This window comes from Symsagittifera roscoffensis, chromosome 10 (genome assembly GCF_963678635.1).
Source record: "Symsagittifera roscoffensis chromosome 10, txSymRosc1.1, whole genome shotgun sequence".
NCBI lineage: Eukaryota > Metazoa > Xenacoelomorpha > Acoela > Convolutidae > Symsagittifera > Symsagittifera roscoffensis.
The window spans coordinates 24,654,343-24,672,345 of record NC_087071.1 but is presented as its reverse complement, the minus strand read 5'-3'; the positions used below and the strand labels follow the sequence as shown (position 1 = coordinate 24,672,345).

At 33.0% G+C, this 18,003-nt stretch overlaps 2 protein-coding genes across 2 annotated transcripts in view; one reads left to right on the top strand and one right to left on the bottom strand.

The window, feature by feature from the left end:
* LOC134855176 (V-type proton ATPase subunit B-like) overlaps positions 1 to 18,003 on the top strand; it is a 431,995-nt gene that overhangs the window by 43,369 nt on the left and 370,623 nt on the right. The window lies entirely within an intron of this gene.
* The window catches only part of LOC134855018 (glycoprotein-N-acetylgalactosamine 3-beta-galactosyltransferase 1-B-like), a 291,770-nt gene continuing 283,522 nt past the window's right edge, over positions 9,756 to 18,003 (bottom strand). The window contains exon 4 of the mRNA XM_063871398.1: positions 9,756 to 10,258. Within this exon, the coding sequence (XP_063727468.1) occupies positions 9,756 to 10,258 (503 nt within the window). The remainder of the gene's footprint in view (positions 10,259 to 18,003) is intronic.

The following is an 18,003-nucleotide window of genomic DNA, read 5'->3' as shown; positions in this document are numbered from 1 at the left end:
GCGCTACAAATGTTTTGATTTAACATCTATTTAGACATCGCAAGAACATGTCATTTGAAATTGAAATTAAATTCAGTTAAATGATTGAGCGCTCAAAGCACGCCCTGCGAAAGCGCTACATCAAATGAGACAAAAATAAATCATCACCATCTTTTGTTCCGACCATTTGAGAAAGAATTTGTATTCGGGTCTGTTTTAGTGTTGTTTTTAAGAGTAATGAAAGTAGTGCTGATTTTTGATTGTTTTTTTTCCCTGAAAAAGTCTTAAAATGCTCATAGCTACAGATGAGCACACCAGCATAAGTAGTATATGTTGGAGCCAAATCGTCTGGGGGGGGGGGGTGCACATCCATGTATGAACATAGGTTATAGATTATCCAGTCCGCACCCTATGTATTAACATGGGGAATAGAATTCCCAATGTATTAAGATAGGTTTCAGAGTTTGAGAGAGTCAGATGGTAAGTTTTGGCGCCCGATTTTGAGAAAAAAATTTTAGCGCGCGATTTTGACGATGTTTGAGTTTCTGAACGCTTTCTTAATCAAAAAACAAAAAATTGTTAACCCAAACAGTGGAAAAATGTACCAGGTATCCGAACATTTTTGTCTCGGAGTTGCTTACTTCGATCGAAAGAAACTATTCTTAAAACAACTGAATTTTCATGTAATTTTACTTAATTTATCAAAAAATAACAACTCCAATACAAAATACATCTCAATAATTAGGGAAATGTACCAGTTAACCAAACATTTTTGTCTCGAAGTTGCTTACTTCGATCGAAAGAAACTATCCTTAAAACATCTGAATTTTCATGTAATTTTACTTAATTTATCAAAAAATAACAACTGCAATACGAGACATCTCAATTGATGTCAGCAAGAACTTGAGAACAATTGGGAAAATTAGTTAGTCCCAAAAACTACAATCGAGTATTCTTTTAATAACTCTGTTTGTTCGAGATCAACCAATTAGAGTCCAGCGTTTTCTAAAAGTAATTTCTTTGTTATTTTTAAAAGTTTCCTCAATGACAAATGGGTATCAAAAGTCATTTGATTTTCCTCGAGTTACTTTATGCGTGAAATGATTTCAAAGTATTTACTAAAATAAATCAACTTTATGAAAATTTTGTAGATGTCGAAATTTTTTCAAGCTACAATTTCTCAGTAAAATTATTAATTAAACTAATTTTTCCTATGTTTACTATTTTTTTAAACTTTTTTTCACATTTATCATCTCGCGGTGTGTGTTTGGAAGTTGCTGATCGTGTTTTTTATCACCTTAAATAAAATTAATTTAACCAGAAGATTGCTTTTTCTTGACATGAATATTCAGGTCCTCGCTGCTACAAGTATGAAAATTACAATCTGGACACTTCAAAACTCCATAGGTTTTATGATGTTTTGATGCATTTTGACGTGTGTAACATCTACCACACTCAAGACATGCAATTCTTTCGTATCTCTTCTATGACGACATCTCAATAAAGAGCGAAAAAACTGGAATTTTGTTTAGTCCAGAAAGTTTTATAAGGAGAATTACACTAATTTTGAATAGACCCAAAAAATAAAGAAAAGTAATTAACAAAAGTTATGCAAATTTCAAAACAAATTCTTTTAATTTGAAAAAAAACCGAATGAAAGGCTTTTGCTATTGCCTTTTGGAAAATTAACCAATCACAAGGAGTATACTTTTACTAACTCTGTATGTTCGAGATCAACCAATTAGAGTCCAGGGTCTTCTAAAAATAATATGTTTTGTAATTTATAAAATTTTTCCTCACTATTTGAAAAATGTCTATCGAAAACATATGGTTTTTGTCGAGTTATTTTACAAGAACGAAAGAAAAAATTTAAATTCCAATTGATTTTTCTATTGATGAAATAGATGTTGACTCCTACTTTTTTCATAATTTACTGGGCGTTTCTATTGTACAAAACAGTTATCCGACTAAGTAAAGGACTCTTTAGAGAAAATTACGCAATCAAAAAGTTTACATTTGAAACAAGAATTGAGTACAAAGCGATAAATTTACGGCTGAATTAAACCTGACAGAGAAAAAAATATATTTTTTCTCGAAAACTTGAAATTGATCAAAAGTCGTAAGATAATATATCGAAGACTCTTTTATCCCCTACGCGATTTCGAAAGTTGACAAAACTACGCAGCAAAGTTCTTTAATTCTCCATTTTTTAAAAAAGATTCCCAAAGTTCAGAGACCTGCATTAAATTTACAATTTATCAAAGTTCAATATACTCTCAAATTTACATCAAAATCAAAGAACTTGCCTATCTGTTTAAAAATCATTAATTTCTCATTACTTAATTTCAAAAAATTCAATTGACTTGATGAGAAAACGTGCCGAGAGGCTACTTGTTATATAATTTTTTCTTTTGTTATTTATATCGGCGATATTTCTTATTTTTACAGCAAAGAACCTGTGATCAGTTTTTTTTTGAAATTTCCTTTGTGTGTATTTTTACTTATTTGGAAGATTTCAGTCCTTGAAAGATAATTGTTTCTCTTATTGGATACAATCGGACACAAAATGATTTTTTTTGTGATTGAAAACGACAATGTGTAAAAAGTTCCTAAAATGGACTTTCATTTCCGATTGGACACGAGTTTTAAGAAATTTTTCCATAAAAGGAAGCTGAAATCTGATTGAATACGACTACAGACCTAATAAGAAAAGTCAGTTCTGACTGGTTAAATCAACACATTTGAGTTGAAGGTACCCCTCACTGTGAACCAATAATCATTTTAATTTCAATTTAACTACCGTCAAATACCTCCTTTGTCAACTCTAAACAAGCTAATATCAACTTAACTACCGTCAAATACCTCCTCTCTCAGCTCTAAATCGGTCATTTTTTTGTTTTTACTCTGTGTCTTTTACTCAACTTATTGCTCAAAATAGTCTTCTCTGTTCAAATCAGCAACCTTATGTACTCGGCAGAATTTTCGCCTGATCTATTACGAATCGAAATGCGAGATACAGTCACTGAAGTTTTTTTGGCACGGATGGACATCACAATCCAAGTCTGGCACATTGTGGAAGTGATGCGAATGTATTTCAACGAACATCATATGAAGCAAGTACCGATCACAGAGAATCAACTTGGAACAAAGCAAATGATTGAGGAAGTGTCTGAAAATGTGGGAGTGAACTACTCCGAGATTCCTGACTCTAGAAATGTGGCTCAACCAGTCAACGCCTTCCCTCTTCCTTGGGAGGAGGAGATGAGATCCGTTGAAAACCCATCGCAACAGATGAAGATGAGGGGTTCTCTGAAACAATGACGCGTCCAGCAGCACAACAACCACACCAATCTCCACCAGCTCTGCGTTCTATTGAGAACCTCCAGTATTCTCCACAGCTCTTTGATTAATAGTTTTTGTGAATAAGTATTGCTTGTCATTTACTTCATCTTTTGTAATTATTATTTTTTCAAATCTCTTTAATTGTGAGGATAAACATTGGATCAAAATAAGTTTGACGCGAACTTTATAAGCAAGTATTCAATTAAAAATAAAAAAAATAGCTAAAAAAAGTGATCCGAGAGTATGGCATGATTCTCGACAGAATTAAGAAGGTGTCATATGAATGATTTACCATTAAAAAAGTGATTCCACCTGATAAAATGGCCTCATTACACATTAACATTTATGGAACAGTAAAAGTTGTAGGATATTTCCACCAGAGAAAATGACTTCATTACTCATTAACTTCTAGAATCTTCTTAATTTCAGAATCTATAGAATTTCAAAATAAGACTTACACATTACTTTTTAGAATTTTCTGAATTTTCTGTTTTCTAGAAATGCTCATTCAAAATTCAACCAATCAGAATTCCAAAACAATTTTTTTTCTCAAGGTGATTAGCTTGATGAAATGATTTGTCCGTTTTGTTTAGCTGTTTTTTGTTTTTAAATCCAAATAGAGATACTTATTCAGGGTTGTGATTAATAAGAGAACTTATTTTTGTCAAAGTTAGAGTCAGTTCAACAAAAAAATTTACTCTACCAAATGTACCAAAAATCCTAAAGGGGAAAACCTACTTTGAACCCTGCTTCCAACTAATCATTAAAATGGGTTAGGGCAACTCGAAAAATCACAGCAAATCTATCTTGGTGAAAAGGAAGGATAGAAAATATCAGTAATACGGAATACTGTTATTCATGATGCTGAAAACCTTGGACTCGACCTATATTTGAACCCAATTCTGGCAAAGAATCAACTATGGATCAGGTGCTCGAAATCTGTAATAGAGTATATAAAAAAGCAATATTTGACATGAGAAGGGTGTGTGTCACAATCAAGAAGTACAGTGTGAACAAGTCACCCTACAATCAGTCTCCTCACTGCAAAAGAGAATGAAAGCTTGAAGCAATTTGCCTATATTAACTATACGTTGAATAAATTCAAAGAAATGTCTTAAAAATTGGAAGACTTTATGTTTTTTGATAGTTGTAAGGCCTAGTATTGCTTTGTGATGATTTGCATGTCTGTTAATTGAAGTATGATTGATTCAACATAGTTTTTTCTGAATGAAGTGAACCTTTAAGAGTTAGAACCTTGGTTATTTGAGAAAATTCTGACGAAGCAATTATGGTTTTATCAAGACTTAATACACAAAGCAAATATCATGTGGTTTTCCAGTATTTGTGTAAAAATTTACTTAAAAATGATCAGTTGCTGTTTTCATCTAAATTTAGGTAAAACTGTCTTCTTTAGACAAAAATTGAAAGACTGTAGTTTTAGTTAGAAAATTTATCAACTATTTTGAAATTTCTGTAACGAATTGTTTTTTCTTCCATAATTTTTCCTTAATATGGATTTTGAGTGGTTAAATCAAAACAAATCAGATGCTAAGTAGGGAAAAATAATACAATATGTTGCATTTCTTAAAACAAAATTTTCGAAAAAAAAGATTCAATTTTAAAAAAAATTAAAACAAGATTTTGTTGTTGGTATTCATAAGTTTTTTTTTGGAAAGTGTATTTTAGCTAGAAACTTGTCACTATCAAAAGTACTCTCACAGTTTGAAATAGGCATTTATCATATTTTAAAGCTAAAGTTCTTCAAAATAAAAGAAAGAATAGAAGAGTTGATGAAGATCTTATTAACTTTCTGTTGTACAGGAACACCAGTAGTTTGTAGAAAGTTGAAAAGGATATTTGATAGAAAAGAGTAATTTCAGATTTATGAGCAATTTTTTTGCTTACAAGATTGGACTTAGCTTTAATGCTTAATAAATAATTTACAAACCAAATGAAATCCTATTAAAATAAAAAATTGGAGACAAAGTTTATCATAAAATATTGGGTGAATCAGTATAATTGATTGATTTTGAGTTTCCTTACCCAAAGTTTTTTTTAGAAAATCTGGAAAAATTTGACAAAAATTACATCTGTTAATACCTTTTTCTGTTAGTTAATATCAAAACGATAAAAATTTATAAAGAAGGAAAGCTTATTTCTGATTATTTGAAATCAAACTGGTTAAAATTAACTTAAAAGTGCTTGATTTCGATTGTTTTATGCTGGAATGTATAAATATTTTTTTTGTAGTTAAAGCACGGAACTGATTGGTTGACATTTAAACTGTTGAAAGCTCCATGATAAAGAAATGGTTGATTCTGATTGGTTCACAATAAAACTGTTGAAAGTTTCATGATGAGTTAAGCTTGATTCTGATTGGTTGATGTAAAATTTTTTTCAAATTCCATGATTAGTGAAGCTCAAACTCGACTGCTTGTTATCAGTACTTTTGTGCAAATTTTCCAGTGTTTTCTCTGAGATATGTGCAAAATAGTTTCTCTATATGTGTTCAAACGTTGTATCGCTAATTTAGTTTGTGTTCTAAATGTTTTTTCAACTAATTGGCATGTTTCTCTCTGAACTACTCATCTATTTTCACAGCTAAAAGAAATTTGAAATAAGATAATAATTCTTAAAGATGAAATAAATGACAAGCAACAATTACTTACAAAAATTATTAATCAAAGAGCTGTCCAGGTCTGGAAGTGCTCTATAGAACGCAGAGCTGGTCGAGACTGGTGTCGTTGTTGTGCTGCTGGAGGAGTCAATGTTCTAGAGAAACCCTCATCTTCATCTACTGCGATGGGGTTTCCAGCTGATCACATCTCCTCCTCCCAAGGAAGAGGAAGTCGTTGACTGGTTGAGCCACATATCTAGAGTCAAAACCGAGGAAAAGTTGAATCATGAACTTTGATCTAGAAATTTCTAAGAGTATTAGTATGCTTGATCGTTTGACTTGAGGTTTAAACATAAATCTTTTTGGCTGGACTAAAAAAGTAGTTAAGTTTTTATTAAAAAAATGTAAATTGGAAAAAGTTGGATAGATGCTGTGTCTGATATGAAACCATTTACTTCATTTCTTCAAAAATGATGGTTTTTATAGGACTCTTACGGTATTTCGGAACTTTCAGCATAGATTTAACTGATATGAACATTGTTTCTGGTCTTCAAAACACTATATAACACGCATTTTAATTTAAATTAGATCAAATCTTTTCGTCTTTGTATTTTATTTTTTCAAATCTCATCGTATTATCAAGTCTGATCGTACTCATATTTTTTAATCAAAAATTGTATCTTTGTCTTGACAAGATACCAGTTAATCAACAACTTGTCGCTTTTCATGTAAAATAGCATCGGTTTTTACGATTGGAAGAATATCGATTACAAAAATTAGACAAAAACTTGAGTTTTCGGAAAAACTTTCCAAACATTTTTTTGATTACGAAAACGTTAAGAAACTTAAACATCGGCAAAATCGGGCGCCGAATTTTTTTTCTCGAAACTTACTACTTTACCATATCAAACTCCGAAACCTGTAACCTATCCTAATATTTTGCGAAATCTATTCCCTGTATTAATACATAGGTTTCGGACCGGATATTCTAAAGCCTATGTCAATAAATGGGGGTTCGCATACCCCAGACGATTTGGCTCCAACATATACTAATTTTGTATATATGCATTTTTTAAATTCAATTGAAATTCATTTGCTGAAAGTGATAGCTGTAAATAGCACTCTCCAAATACGAACGTGGAAGTGGTGCAAAAAACGTGAAGGATTTCTAGTTTCGAAAGTGGAAATTAATTTTAAGATTTCCAGAGGAAAAAATTTTACCTGTCGATTCAACTTTCTCTAGTTGGGTTAATTTATCAAAAAAGCGCCCATCATAAATCGTTCTAGATACTCGGAAAACCTGAACGACATCTAATTTTTTCTTTGAAAGTTGAGATTTTTCCAACAGTGTTTTTTTTATGTTTACTTGAGTTCCTTACTCTTTTCCAATCTTCATTTGGCTATGTTTGTTCTCCACGCAAAATCAGGTACCACAAACAATTATTGGAACTGTTTGAGTGATGTATCATTTTAAAGACTTTTCAGTCGTGATTAAAATTTGTGATTTTGAAAATTTTTTCTAGTTATTGAGAAAAACCGGTTTGAACTTTTGATCTTCTTTTTTCGATCTAAGAAGGTGAGCGTACAGGCTCACAATACGTTATTTATGCTTATTATAAGCCGTAAAATACTATTTTTTTTCGATTAAGGATATTTTTTAACGACAATTTGGGAGTCGAGTCAAAAAATTTAAAAATTTTCTCAAAAAAATGAAAATTTTAAAAGTTTTTTTAAACATTTTTTTTTCGTGTTTCTAGACTTTTTTTTAATACAAAAACTGTTTTCCAGGTGGCCTATTTTACTATAACTGTAAAATATGCTAAAGTTCGATTTCTTATATCAGATAATTTTTATCGCAGCACGCAGAAAAAGCCGACAATGATTTGAAATATAGTCTTACTGTATTTTTTTTAAAACTATGGTCGGAACATTTTGTGCTACTTGCACAGTAACCGACTATTCTTGTTATAAATGAAAATCGTTCTTTCAGTAAAAAAAATGCAGGAAAAAATTGCTATCATTTGGAATTAAGTGAGTCGAGCTGAGAACTAATAAGGGTGACGTAAAAGACACTTTGATCTTAAGTACCTGAGGGCAACTTCCGTGATCCACCGATTTGAGAATAATCTGTACTTTTTATAATCTGTGCAATAAATCAAAAACTTTCATGAAAACTTTGCGTTAAGTACATCTGAAAAAAAAAACTGCAAAACAAACATTCCAAAAACTCTGATAAATAATCTCGCTTGCGGAGATTTCAGCCTAATGGGTATATTTGAAACATTTTCGCATTTCCAACACCCGTTCTCTTTTGGAAAAATTATTTTGAAAATTGTTTTGTAATTTTGTATCCCTAGACTTGCGAGCTTAGTGTTCTAGTACGAAAAGTTTTTTTCCACCCTAAGTCGCAAATGAAAGTGCTCATTTGGTGGCACTTTTGCTATAATCAGAATCAGTAGCATTAGAAATTTACTTGCATCTGTTCTCTGCTTTATTTGTGGCTAGTTTTAGACAATTTATAAGAAACCGCGGCTAATTGATTAGTGCATAAGAATCTCAAGTTGTAGGTCGGCGGATCGAATCCGAAACGTACAGGACTTTACTAATTCGTGGTTTATTTTGACTTTTTCTTGATTTCACTTTATAGAGTTGCTGTTTTGTCATGTTCTCGCCTCTGTGTAAGCAGTTTTTTTTGCTAGAAATACGGTTTGGCCCCAGAAAAGATTCGATTTTTGTTATAACGGTTTAGTCACATTAACTAGCGTTATTTGAAGGGCCAAAGCGGATTTTTATGTTTGTGTGCTTCAGGCGGCATTCAGAAACTTCATCGCCCAAAATTTTTTGAGGTTGTTTGTTTTACCCAAGAATGCTTTTTACCCCACTATGATCAGTTTAGTAATAGATTCTTCCATTTTGTACAATGCTCATCGTACGTCGTTCATTGTATTTTTCGTCTTTATATTCTAAAGTGCAATTTCATGATAGAAAATCGAAACATTTTAGTATTCCGAATTTTTTTCTCGAATTAGTGGATTTTGTCTGGTTTTCTATCGACTACTTCTGGTTTCTGTTTAACATGTTAATCAACATGTCAATCAAGGGCGGATCTAGAATTTTGTACTGGTGAGGGCAGATTTTTGAAGTTTTTTTAAGAAAAACAGGTCAAAAAAGGCGTTATAGGCACTTTTTGGAAAATGTTGACCAAAAAAATTGCGTTTTTACGGCGCGCGCTCCCCCTCAAAAATTAATGTATATTGAAAAATTTTAGGGTACTAAATAGTTGTTAGGGTGCCTCATCAAAAATATATATCTCAAAATAGTACAAAGGGGGGACCCTTTGGGTCGGCAGGGTGTCGAATCCCTGAGGGGGGGTCGTCATATTTTTTACTCTTTTGCAGAAATTTTGTTCAGCCGTTTTGAATAGAATCTGTATCAAAATGACATACTATTTTCATTTTGCGACCACGTAACGAGGTGACGGGAAGGAACTATGTTAGAGGTTGGGTTTTTCAAAAGGATCTTTATAGATTACATCTCGTAGGGGGTAAAATGTGGACTTCAAAAAAGCTCCAAGAAACTCGCTCAGCTTTGAGAAAAACCGGTCTGATTAGTTTTGCCGTTTTTCAGACACGAACTTTACCGATGTCAGGCTATAAAACACTGAACTCTAAAATTCTAAAATTTACTTAAAAAAGAACAAATGTCTATTCCGTTCCAATTTTCAGAAAGCGTAGGAAAAATTACACGCTTCTTTTTTTTAAACCTCTGCGATAAATAGAATGAGTTGAAAATAAGAATTGAATGTGGTGATGGTGTTTTAATTATAACTATGAACTGTAAAATTATTATACATGAAGTCCACCCATAAAATAACAGGGCCTGACAACCTGTGAAAAGTTATTACGTCGCGTTTAGAACAGCACCGATTGGCGGCATCAAAGCCAAAGTTTCCACTGGCCGAACCCTGAAAACTTTTGTCGTTTTTCTTCCATGAGTATTTCGTCTCTTCTAGAACGGATTGCTCGTAGTGTCTATCGAACCATTTTTCTCTTTTCCGAGCCAAATTGTACTCCAATTCAGGCGAAAACGCGTGAAACAAATCGTGTTCATCATGATTGGGAGTTTGATCTGCGGACAACATTGATGACGTGGCTGTTTTTAGTTGGACTCCGATCGTTCTCATGCATTTAGCAATGCCGATATAGTCGGACATTGGCTCGGTGATTGCGGGACACCCTTTGTTGCTTTTGAATCCTTCGGTGACAAGTTTTTTCAAAACCTGTTTGTTCATGACGTACCCTGCTGCGCTTGGGTATCCTCCTGAAAAAGAAGTTGGGATATTAAAAAAATATTTCTGAGTTTTGATTTTATCCTGTCAAGTAGAGTCTAACTAAAAAAGCGTCTTTGTTCAAAAAACGTAACTTAAAACATTCCGTAAGCTTCTATCTCAAGACTGGAGCAAAAGTCACCCATTTTGTGTTTAGAAATTTGTTCATTAGGATGCCAAACTGTACACTGGATGGTCGCACAGTTTGGTGTCTGTTGGTCACAGAATAGATAGATAAGTCTCAAAACAATGTCTAAGTTGTAAGTGGATTTCACTTACCAAACCTCCGTGGAACCCACGAATTAGAAAAGGATCACACTGTTCTAGCGAATTGTTTTTTTTTCGAACGGGACACCTATCTAGTCAACCAAGCATCTAGTCAAAACATTTAGGGTTAAAGCGCAAACTTTAATTCCATACGGTTTTTGGCATACGAATCTACAAGCAAAACGACAAGGGAAAACCCAGACCAGAATAAAAAACGTTTTTTCTAAGTCATGTTCACAATCCGTAAATATCAATCAGTAACAGATTGCGATTTGTCCTCAAAGCGAGAGCGCAAACTAACGTGCTAACGTAAATTTTGTCGGAGCGTTAGTTTTGTCGCGGTTTCCGCCTCAATGAGCTAGTTGTTCCGGATTCCCCAAATGTAAACGGACTCCAAAATTTTATGCGGATTCCTCTCACAATTTGCAAATTCCACTTAAAACTCGCGGATTCCACTTTTAATTAGCAGATTCCGCTTGCAGTTGCGGATTCCACGACTGCGTGATTTTACTATGCACAAATTATCTGTTCGTGCATTCCACAAACTCTTCGGGATTTTTCAAAACTTTGCAGCGGATTCCGCAAACACGCCTGCTTTTAGAGTGATTTTGAGCAATACAGGGATTTAGCTAATTGGTCGTGGAATCCAAAATAGCCAAGAAGATCAAAGGAAAGAAGCAACTTTGCGGAATCCGCTTACTCATCACAAGAAACACAGTTTGGCCTGGAAATATTAGAATACAAATGACATTACTGTCCTGTAATATGACACAACTGTGTGTCTTAACTGTCGTGTAATTCGTAAAATAGTGTAAACCGCAGTGTGATTTTTTCCATGCGATTTCTCAAACTTCCTCAAAGCGAGAACACAGTTTCGGTCAGTTTTTCAGATCGGATAATTCCAGTCCGTATAAATTTCAGACTACAAGTAAAAATTGAAGAAAATAAGTTGTATAAACCTTTTTCACGAAATAGTTTTTCTTTTCGATCAACAAAACTGGCATTTTTTCCGGGTGAAAACAACGATCTGAATATGCAAACTCAAACTGGTTCTCGATACTGCTGAAACATTCGAATACACTTTGAATGCAATAGCGTGGACGGCATCTTAACCCGGCTGAGAAAATATTCTAAGTTGAATTGAGATAAGCTTATCTCAGTTCAATTGAAAACGTTTTCTCAGACGGATTAAAATGCCGATCTCGGTTTAGCAGTCGTTTTAGAAAATTCGAAAACTGTTTGTTTCGTTGACGAAACTACAATTAGTAGAATTGAAGAGAGAAGAAAGCGTTAAATGAACACCGTCAAAAAGGCTTGTTGTTTAAATTGAGTAAATTCTTATCAACCAAATATCTAGTCAAAATATTTAGAGTCAAAGCGCAAACATCAATTGTGTCAAAAACCTCATGCAGCCTCATGTGTCTTTGCAGCTGGATTAGCTAGAAAAACAGGGAACGAACAATTGAACTTTTTGTGGATGTGTACAACATGGTTAATCTACCAGCACGTTGCTCACTATTGTTGAAACGGTTTTTGAGCTCCGGACCTATGTAATTACCAAACTGTTTTCAAACAAGTTGGTCTTCGTGACAAAATAGTTTCAATCGTATTCGCTCTTTGCGACTAAGTTTTATCAAAAACAATTGGACTTTTAAACAAAATGGAATGGTCAAATTTTATTGTATAAAGAGTATACGCTGACTTGACTATACACAGATTAATGACAGGTAATATATACGCTTTTAAAAAACTCGTTTTTTGTCACTTCCGGGAGCCGATTTGTCATTTATAACTGCGTAATGTTTTGTTGTTTGAATGTTTTTTGAGTCACCCATCTATTAAAAGCAACTAAATGAGGCTGCGGCTCAAATATAAGTGACAATGTGGCTCCTAATAAATATTATAAAAATATAAAAAATACTAAAAACGACAAAAGGCAAAATTGAGAGACAGTAACTTCTATGAATGCCTTCTAATTTACTGACATTGGTTAGTTATAAACAAAAACATTTATTTTTATTGCTTGAACTTGGTAATAATCCTCCAACAATCAACTGAAAAATTTAAACAGCATTGATGTAATTATAGAGATATTATTTAAAAAAAAACTTGCGTTCTGTCTGCAAACACCACATACAGTTTATTTCTTAGTAGAACGTTTCAAAAGTCTGATAAAATTCAGCGGCTCGATCAGCTTGAAAAAACAGAAAATTAAAAATTGAAAAAAAATCGGTGTTTGGAACAACTTAAAAACTCTGTTTTTGCAAATAAAGTTTTGAAGGTTTAATTAACTTGATCTTTATTTTTTGGCAATAAAATGAGGAACAGTTTTTTGTCAAAGAAATGCTCTGGAAATAGCAATTTTCTATTACTGTAAATTCTAATTTTGAGGGCTTTTGCTTAAAAACCTGCCTTTTGATTTAATAGGTGCACGGATATAGTTTTCCGTCTTTTTCAAATAAAGCGAAGTTCTTAAAAATTTTATGGGGCACCGTATATGAGATGTTTTATCTATAAAGCTGTATCGAAAACCCGATACAATTTTGCAGCTCGGTCAGCTAAAAAAAGACAATGAACAATTGAGAGTTTTTTTTGTGATTGCGTAGAACATGGCCTACTAATGATCTCGCAATTTTTGAGAGCAAGTTTTTTGTTAATAAATATATATCGTTTTCCTAGAACAATTGCTCATCGGAACAAAGTAGATTCAATCATACTCCATTTTTGTAACTAAATTTATCGAGTGTCTGGCGCAGATTGTAGCTATCAAAAGATTCTAACACACTGCTCTTTATAGAGCAGTGTTTTAAAATCTATTTGTTGTCTTTTTCGCTGAGCAATAATTTAGGATGCTGTGTTTTCGGTTGATTTGGATTAACAAATTCTCAAGTAAAAGAAAGTGTTCTGGAAACAGAGTTGTTCACATCTCTGTAGTTGCTAATTTGGAATTCTTTTCGAGAAAAATTCAGCGTTTTTACTAAGTAGGTGCAAGAATATAGTTTTCTGTGACTTTTGCACTACGCTGATGTAATTAAAAGAGAACCTTATGGGATTTTCTCTACCAAGCGATATCAAAAGTCCGATACAGTTTCGCAGCTCGATCAGCTAAATAAAGACAATGATAATTGAACTTTTTGTGATAGTTTACAACACGATTTTTCTACCTGCACGTTGCCCAGTAAAATTGACCCAATTTTTGAGAGCCAGACCTTCTGAGTAATTACTGAACCGTTTTCAAACAAATTGGTCTTCGGGACAAACTCGTTTCAATCGTGCTCGTTTTTTGTTACTAAGCTGTAACAAAAACAATTGGTCTCTGATACAAAAAAATGATCAAATTCTATTGTATATCATATAATAACAAGCCTACCCTAAGCACAGATAAAGTTACGACAATGTGCTTCCGAATAGAACAACAGAAACCCATCAAAAGTGTCAAAAGTGAACTTGGACAATGAACTATTTGAGAGCTAAAAAAATGTCGTTACATTAGACTGATGTTGAAAAAAATCTTTCTTGAAGTTCGCAGAGCATCGGACAATGAACTCTTTGAGTGCTAAAAAAATTGTCGTTACCCTAGGCTGATCTTGAAAAAGATTCTTTCTCGACGTTCGCAGTGTATTTAAAACTGCTAGATATAAATTCGCAATGTTTTGCGGCTCGTTTAGATTGAGGAACTTGTTGTCAACCAAACATCAAATCAAAATAATTTGAGTTAAAGGGCTAAAGTTATTTCAGTACAGTTTTAGTAGGCGGAAAAGCGAAACAAAAAGGGAAATCTCCGACCAAAAAAAAAAACTTTTTCAACGTTTCACTAAGCTGTCATTGCTGGTTGAATGCTTAGTAAGCTATCCTAAGTTATAAAACTCACCGAAGATCTTCAAGTTTCTTGACAAAAGTTATAGTATAAACAATAGTTAGAAAAGAGTATGAATTAACGAGCTTGATGCATATAAAGCACAGGGTTATTAGGTTATATAAATGAATGGAACAGCTTAAAGAAATATATCTATGATGGACGGGGTTTTAGATCCTATTTTCACTTTTATATTTAATCTTCTTTCGAAGGTTGATAATGGGGCCTAAATCTCGAGTCAATCTTCGGTGGTTCGGTTCTTCTGAGTTGTCTTATGAAGGATTGTTTTGCGATCTTCAGGCTCTGATTTGTGTCGTTGTTGATTATCTCGATTTACTCTTTTATCGAAGTTTAAAGAAAAAAAACTGAATTCTGTTTTATTGGAAAAAGACTAACTTTATAAATTTGTTAAACAGAAAAAGGAAACTATTTTTTTTTGGAAAAATGAAGTTATAACATTTGAAAATTAGCTGTTGACTGAGCAAAAAGAAACACTCAAGATTTCAAGCCATTCGTTTTGCTCGCAAGCGTAAGCCGGCGGCTGATTCGTCTATCAAAGTACTCAAGTTTCACCTGTTTTTTTTCTCCCTTCATCATAGGGGAATTTTCAACTTGTTTTTATTTGATTTTTTTTTACTCTTTTTTTCTTTTTTCCGGCTCCACGCTGGAAGACCTGAGGATCACTATCTTCCTTTATGATGCCTCTAGTTTTTGCTGCAGTTTCGCTATCTTTGGCTTCTTCTTCTGGTTTTTCAATGTCAGTGGGCTCAATCCGTCTGGTAATTGTTCGATTTCTATTTGGTTTGAACATCTCGTTCCGGAAACCCGACATGAAATGAATCCGCGCGACAAGTGTAAGTTGTTTGCTGCGACAGTTGAAAGTGTGTTGGCATATGGCACAGAAACATGGAGGATGAGTAAAACACTGGAAGCAACTCTAGACCGAAACAAATTTTTGAGAAGCGCTTTTAACATCAAATGGAACGAGTTTGTAACGAACGAAAGATCGTTTGAACTGGCACAGTGCGAAAAACTCACTGGGAAAGTTAGAAGTAAACGTATTCAGTTTGCTGGCCACTGCTTCGAAAGAACGAATGAAAAAATATCCAAAAATTCTTACCGGAAACCGATCCAGGCCAAGACGGAAGTATTTCATGTTATTTTCTAGACACAATCGGTTAGCGAAAAGCTTAAGTTTTTTTAAATTGAGCTAATCAAGGTTTGAATATCAAATAGTTCAAGTTACCTCATCGACGGAATCGGTTCGCAAAAAAATGATTTTTCTAAGCAAAGTTTTCAGTTTTGGAAATTTCGAAATAATTGTAGTCTGAATCAGTTTCAATTCAGTTCCCAAAAACTTCAAAAAATTTTCAAGACTGAATCAGTTTCCCAAAAAAGTTTTTTTTAAGCGAGCTATTCAAGCTTTGAATTGTTTCAAGTTAATTCGTAGACGGAATCATTTTGCTAAAAAAAGATTATTTTCAGCAAACCATTCAAGTTTTGAGACTTTGGAGGTATCATGGGGACAGAATTTCATGTTATTTTTTAGACAGAATCGGTTAGCGAAAAGCTTATGTTTTTTTAAATCAAGCTAATCAAGCCTTGAATCTGAAACATTTCAAGCTATTTCTTGAAACAGTTAAAGAATCTGAAACAGTTCAAGCTATCATTTTGCACAAAGTGCAAAAACTTTGAAGCAATTCATTCAATCTTTGAATCCTTAAAACATTCAAAGTTATACCATAGACGGAATCCTTTCGTAAGAAAATTCTTTCTTTAGGCAAGCTATTCAAATTTTCAACTCTTCGAAGGTGTTTTATGGACTGAATCGTTTTGGTAAAATAACTAGCTTTTTTCAGCAAACGATACCAGCTTGAATTGTTTCAAGTAATTTCATAGATGGAATCGGTTTGCGAAAAGTTTAATTTTTTTACTGCAAGCTATTCGAGCTATGATTTTTCGAAGTAGTTTTTGAAGTCATTTCCTTGACAGAATTGATTTGCGTAAGTTTTTAGATTTACAACGCTAGGTAATCAACTTTTATTCGGAAATAGCTCAGCTTATCTCATAGACGAAATCGGTTCGTCAAATGGTTGAATTTTTAATGTAAGTTTTCAAGCTTTGAAACTTTGAAATACTGAAAGTTGTTTTGAACAGAATTGGTTCGCGCATAGCTTACATTTTTTTAAGAAAGATTCTCAAACTTTAAAATGTTTCAAGTTATCTCTTAAAAATCGAATCCTCAAAAGTAGTTGTATTTTTAAATCGAGCTGGAATAATTCAAACAGTGGAATAACTCAAAGACCTCAAAGATACATTCTATTCGCACAGTTTTTTAAGCAAGCTGTTCAAACACTGAATTTTTAAAAGATTTCAAGTTATTTCATAGACAGAACCCTTCGCAAAAAAATTGATTTCCTTAAGCAAACTATTCAATTTTTGAAAAATTCAAGGTATTTTGGAGATTAAATTGTTTTACAAAATTGCAAAAAAAATTACTAAGTAAAAGATTCCAACTACAAAGCTTTGAAATAATTCAAGTTGTTTCATAGATGGAATCAGTTCGCAAAACTTTTGTAAGTTTTTCTAACCGAATCATTCAAGTTTTGAAATGTTTGAAGTTTATTCATTGAGGGAATCAGTTCGCCAGAACGTTAAGTTTTAAAATCAAGATATTCGAATGAAGAAACTTTGAAATCATTTCAAAGACGGATTTGATTCGCAGAAAGCTTGAATTTTTGAGCCGGCTAGTCAAGCTTTGAAACTTTGAAATGTCATGGAATGATTTCGTTCGCAACAATTTAAAATTTTTAATGCAAAGTATTCGAGATATGAAACTTTGCAGTTTTTCGAAATATTTCCTAAGCAGAATCGGTTATCTCATTGAAGAAATCCGTTCGCGAACAAGTTGAAATCATTTGAAGTATTTCAAGTTATTTCCTATACAAAATTGGCCGGCGAAATTTTTTTTAAAAAACAAATTAATCAAGCTTCAAATCTGAAATATTCAAGTTATCTCATTGAGTAATCGATTCGAGAAAAGATTGAGTTTCTCAAGCTAGCTATTCCAGCTTTCAAAATTTGAAATAGTTCAAGTTTTTTAAGCCAGGTAATCAAGCTTTGAATATGAAATAGATCAATTTATCTCATAGATGGAATTGGCTCGAAAAAAAGGTTGAAATCATTTCAAGTATTTCAAGCTTTTTCGTTGACTAATCGGTTCGCAAAAAGTTGATTTTCTTAAGTTAGTTATTCCAGATTTGGAAGTTTGAAATACTCCAATATATCTCATAAAAAAAATTGGTTGGCGAAATGGTGGAGTTTTTTAAAATTCAGTTCAGCCTTCAAATTTTTCAAAGATTCTAAGTTAATTCAAAGACGGAACCCTTTCGCAAAAGAAAGAATTGATTTCTCTAAGCAAACTGTTCAAGTTTTGAATGTTTCAAGGATTTTTGTAGACTGAATTTTTCTGCAAAAAAACAGTTTTTTTTAAACAAGCTATTCATCTTCCGAATCCTCAAAACACGCCCAGTTGATTCATAGCCTAAATTGGTTTCCAAAAAAAAATTTCTAAATGAATTGTTTAAGCTTTGAAATGTTTCAAGTTAATGCATA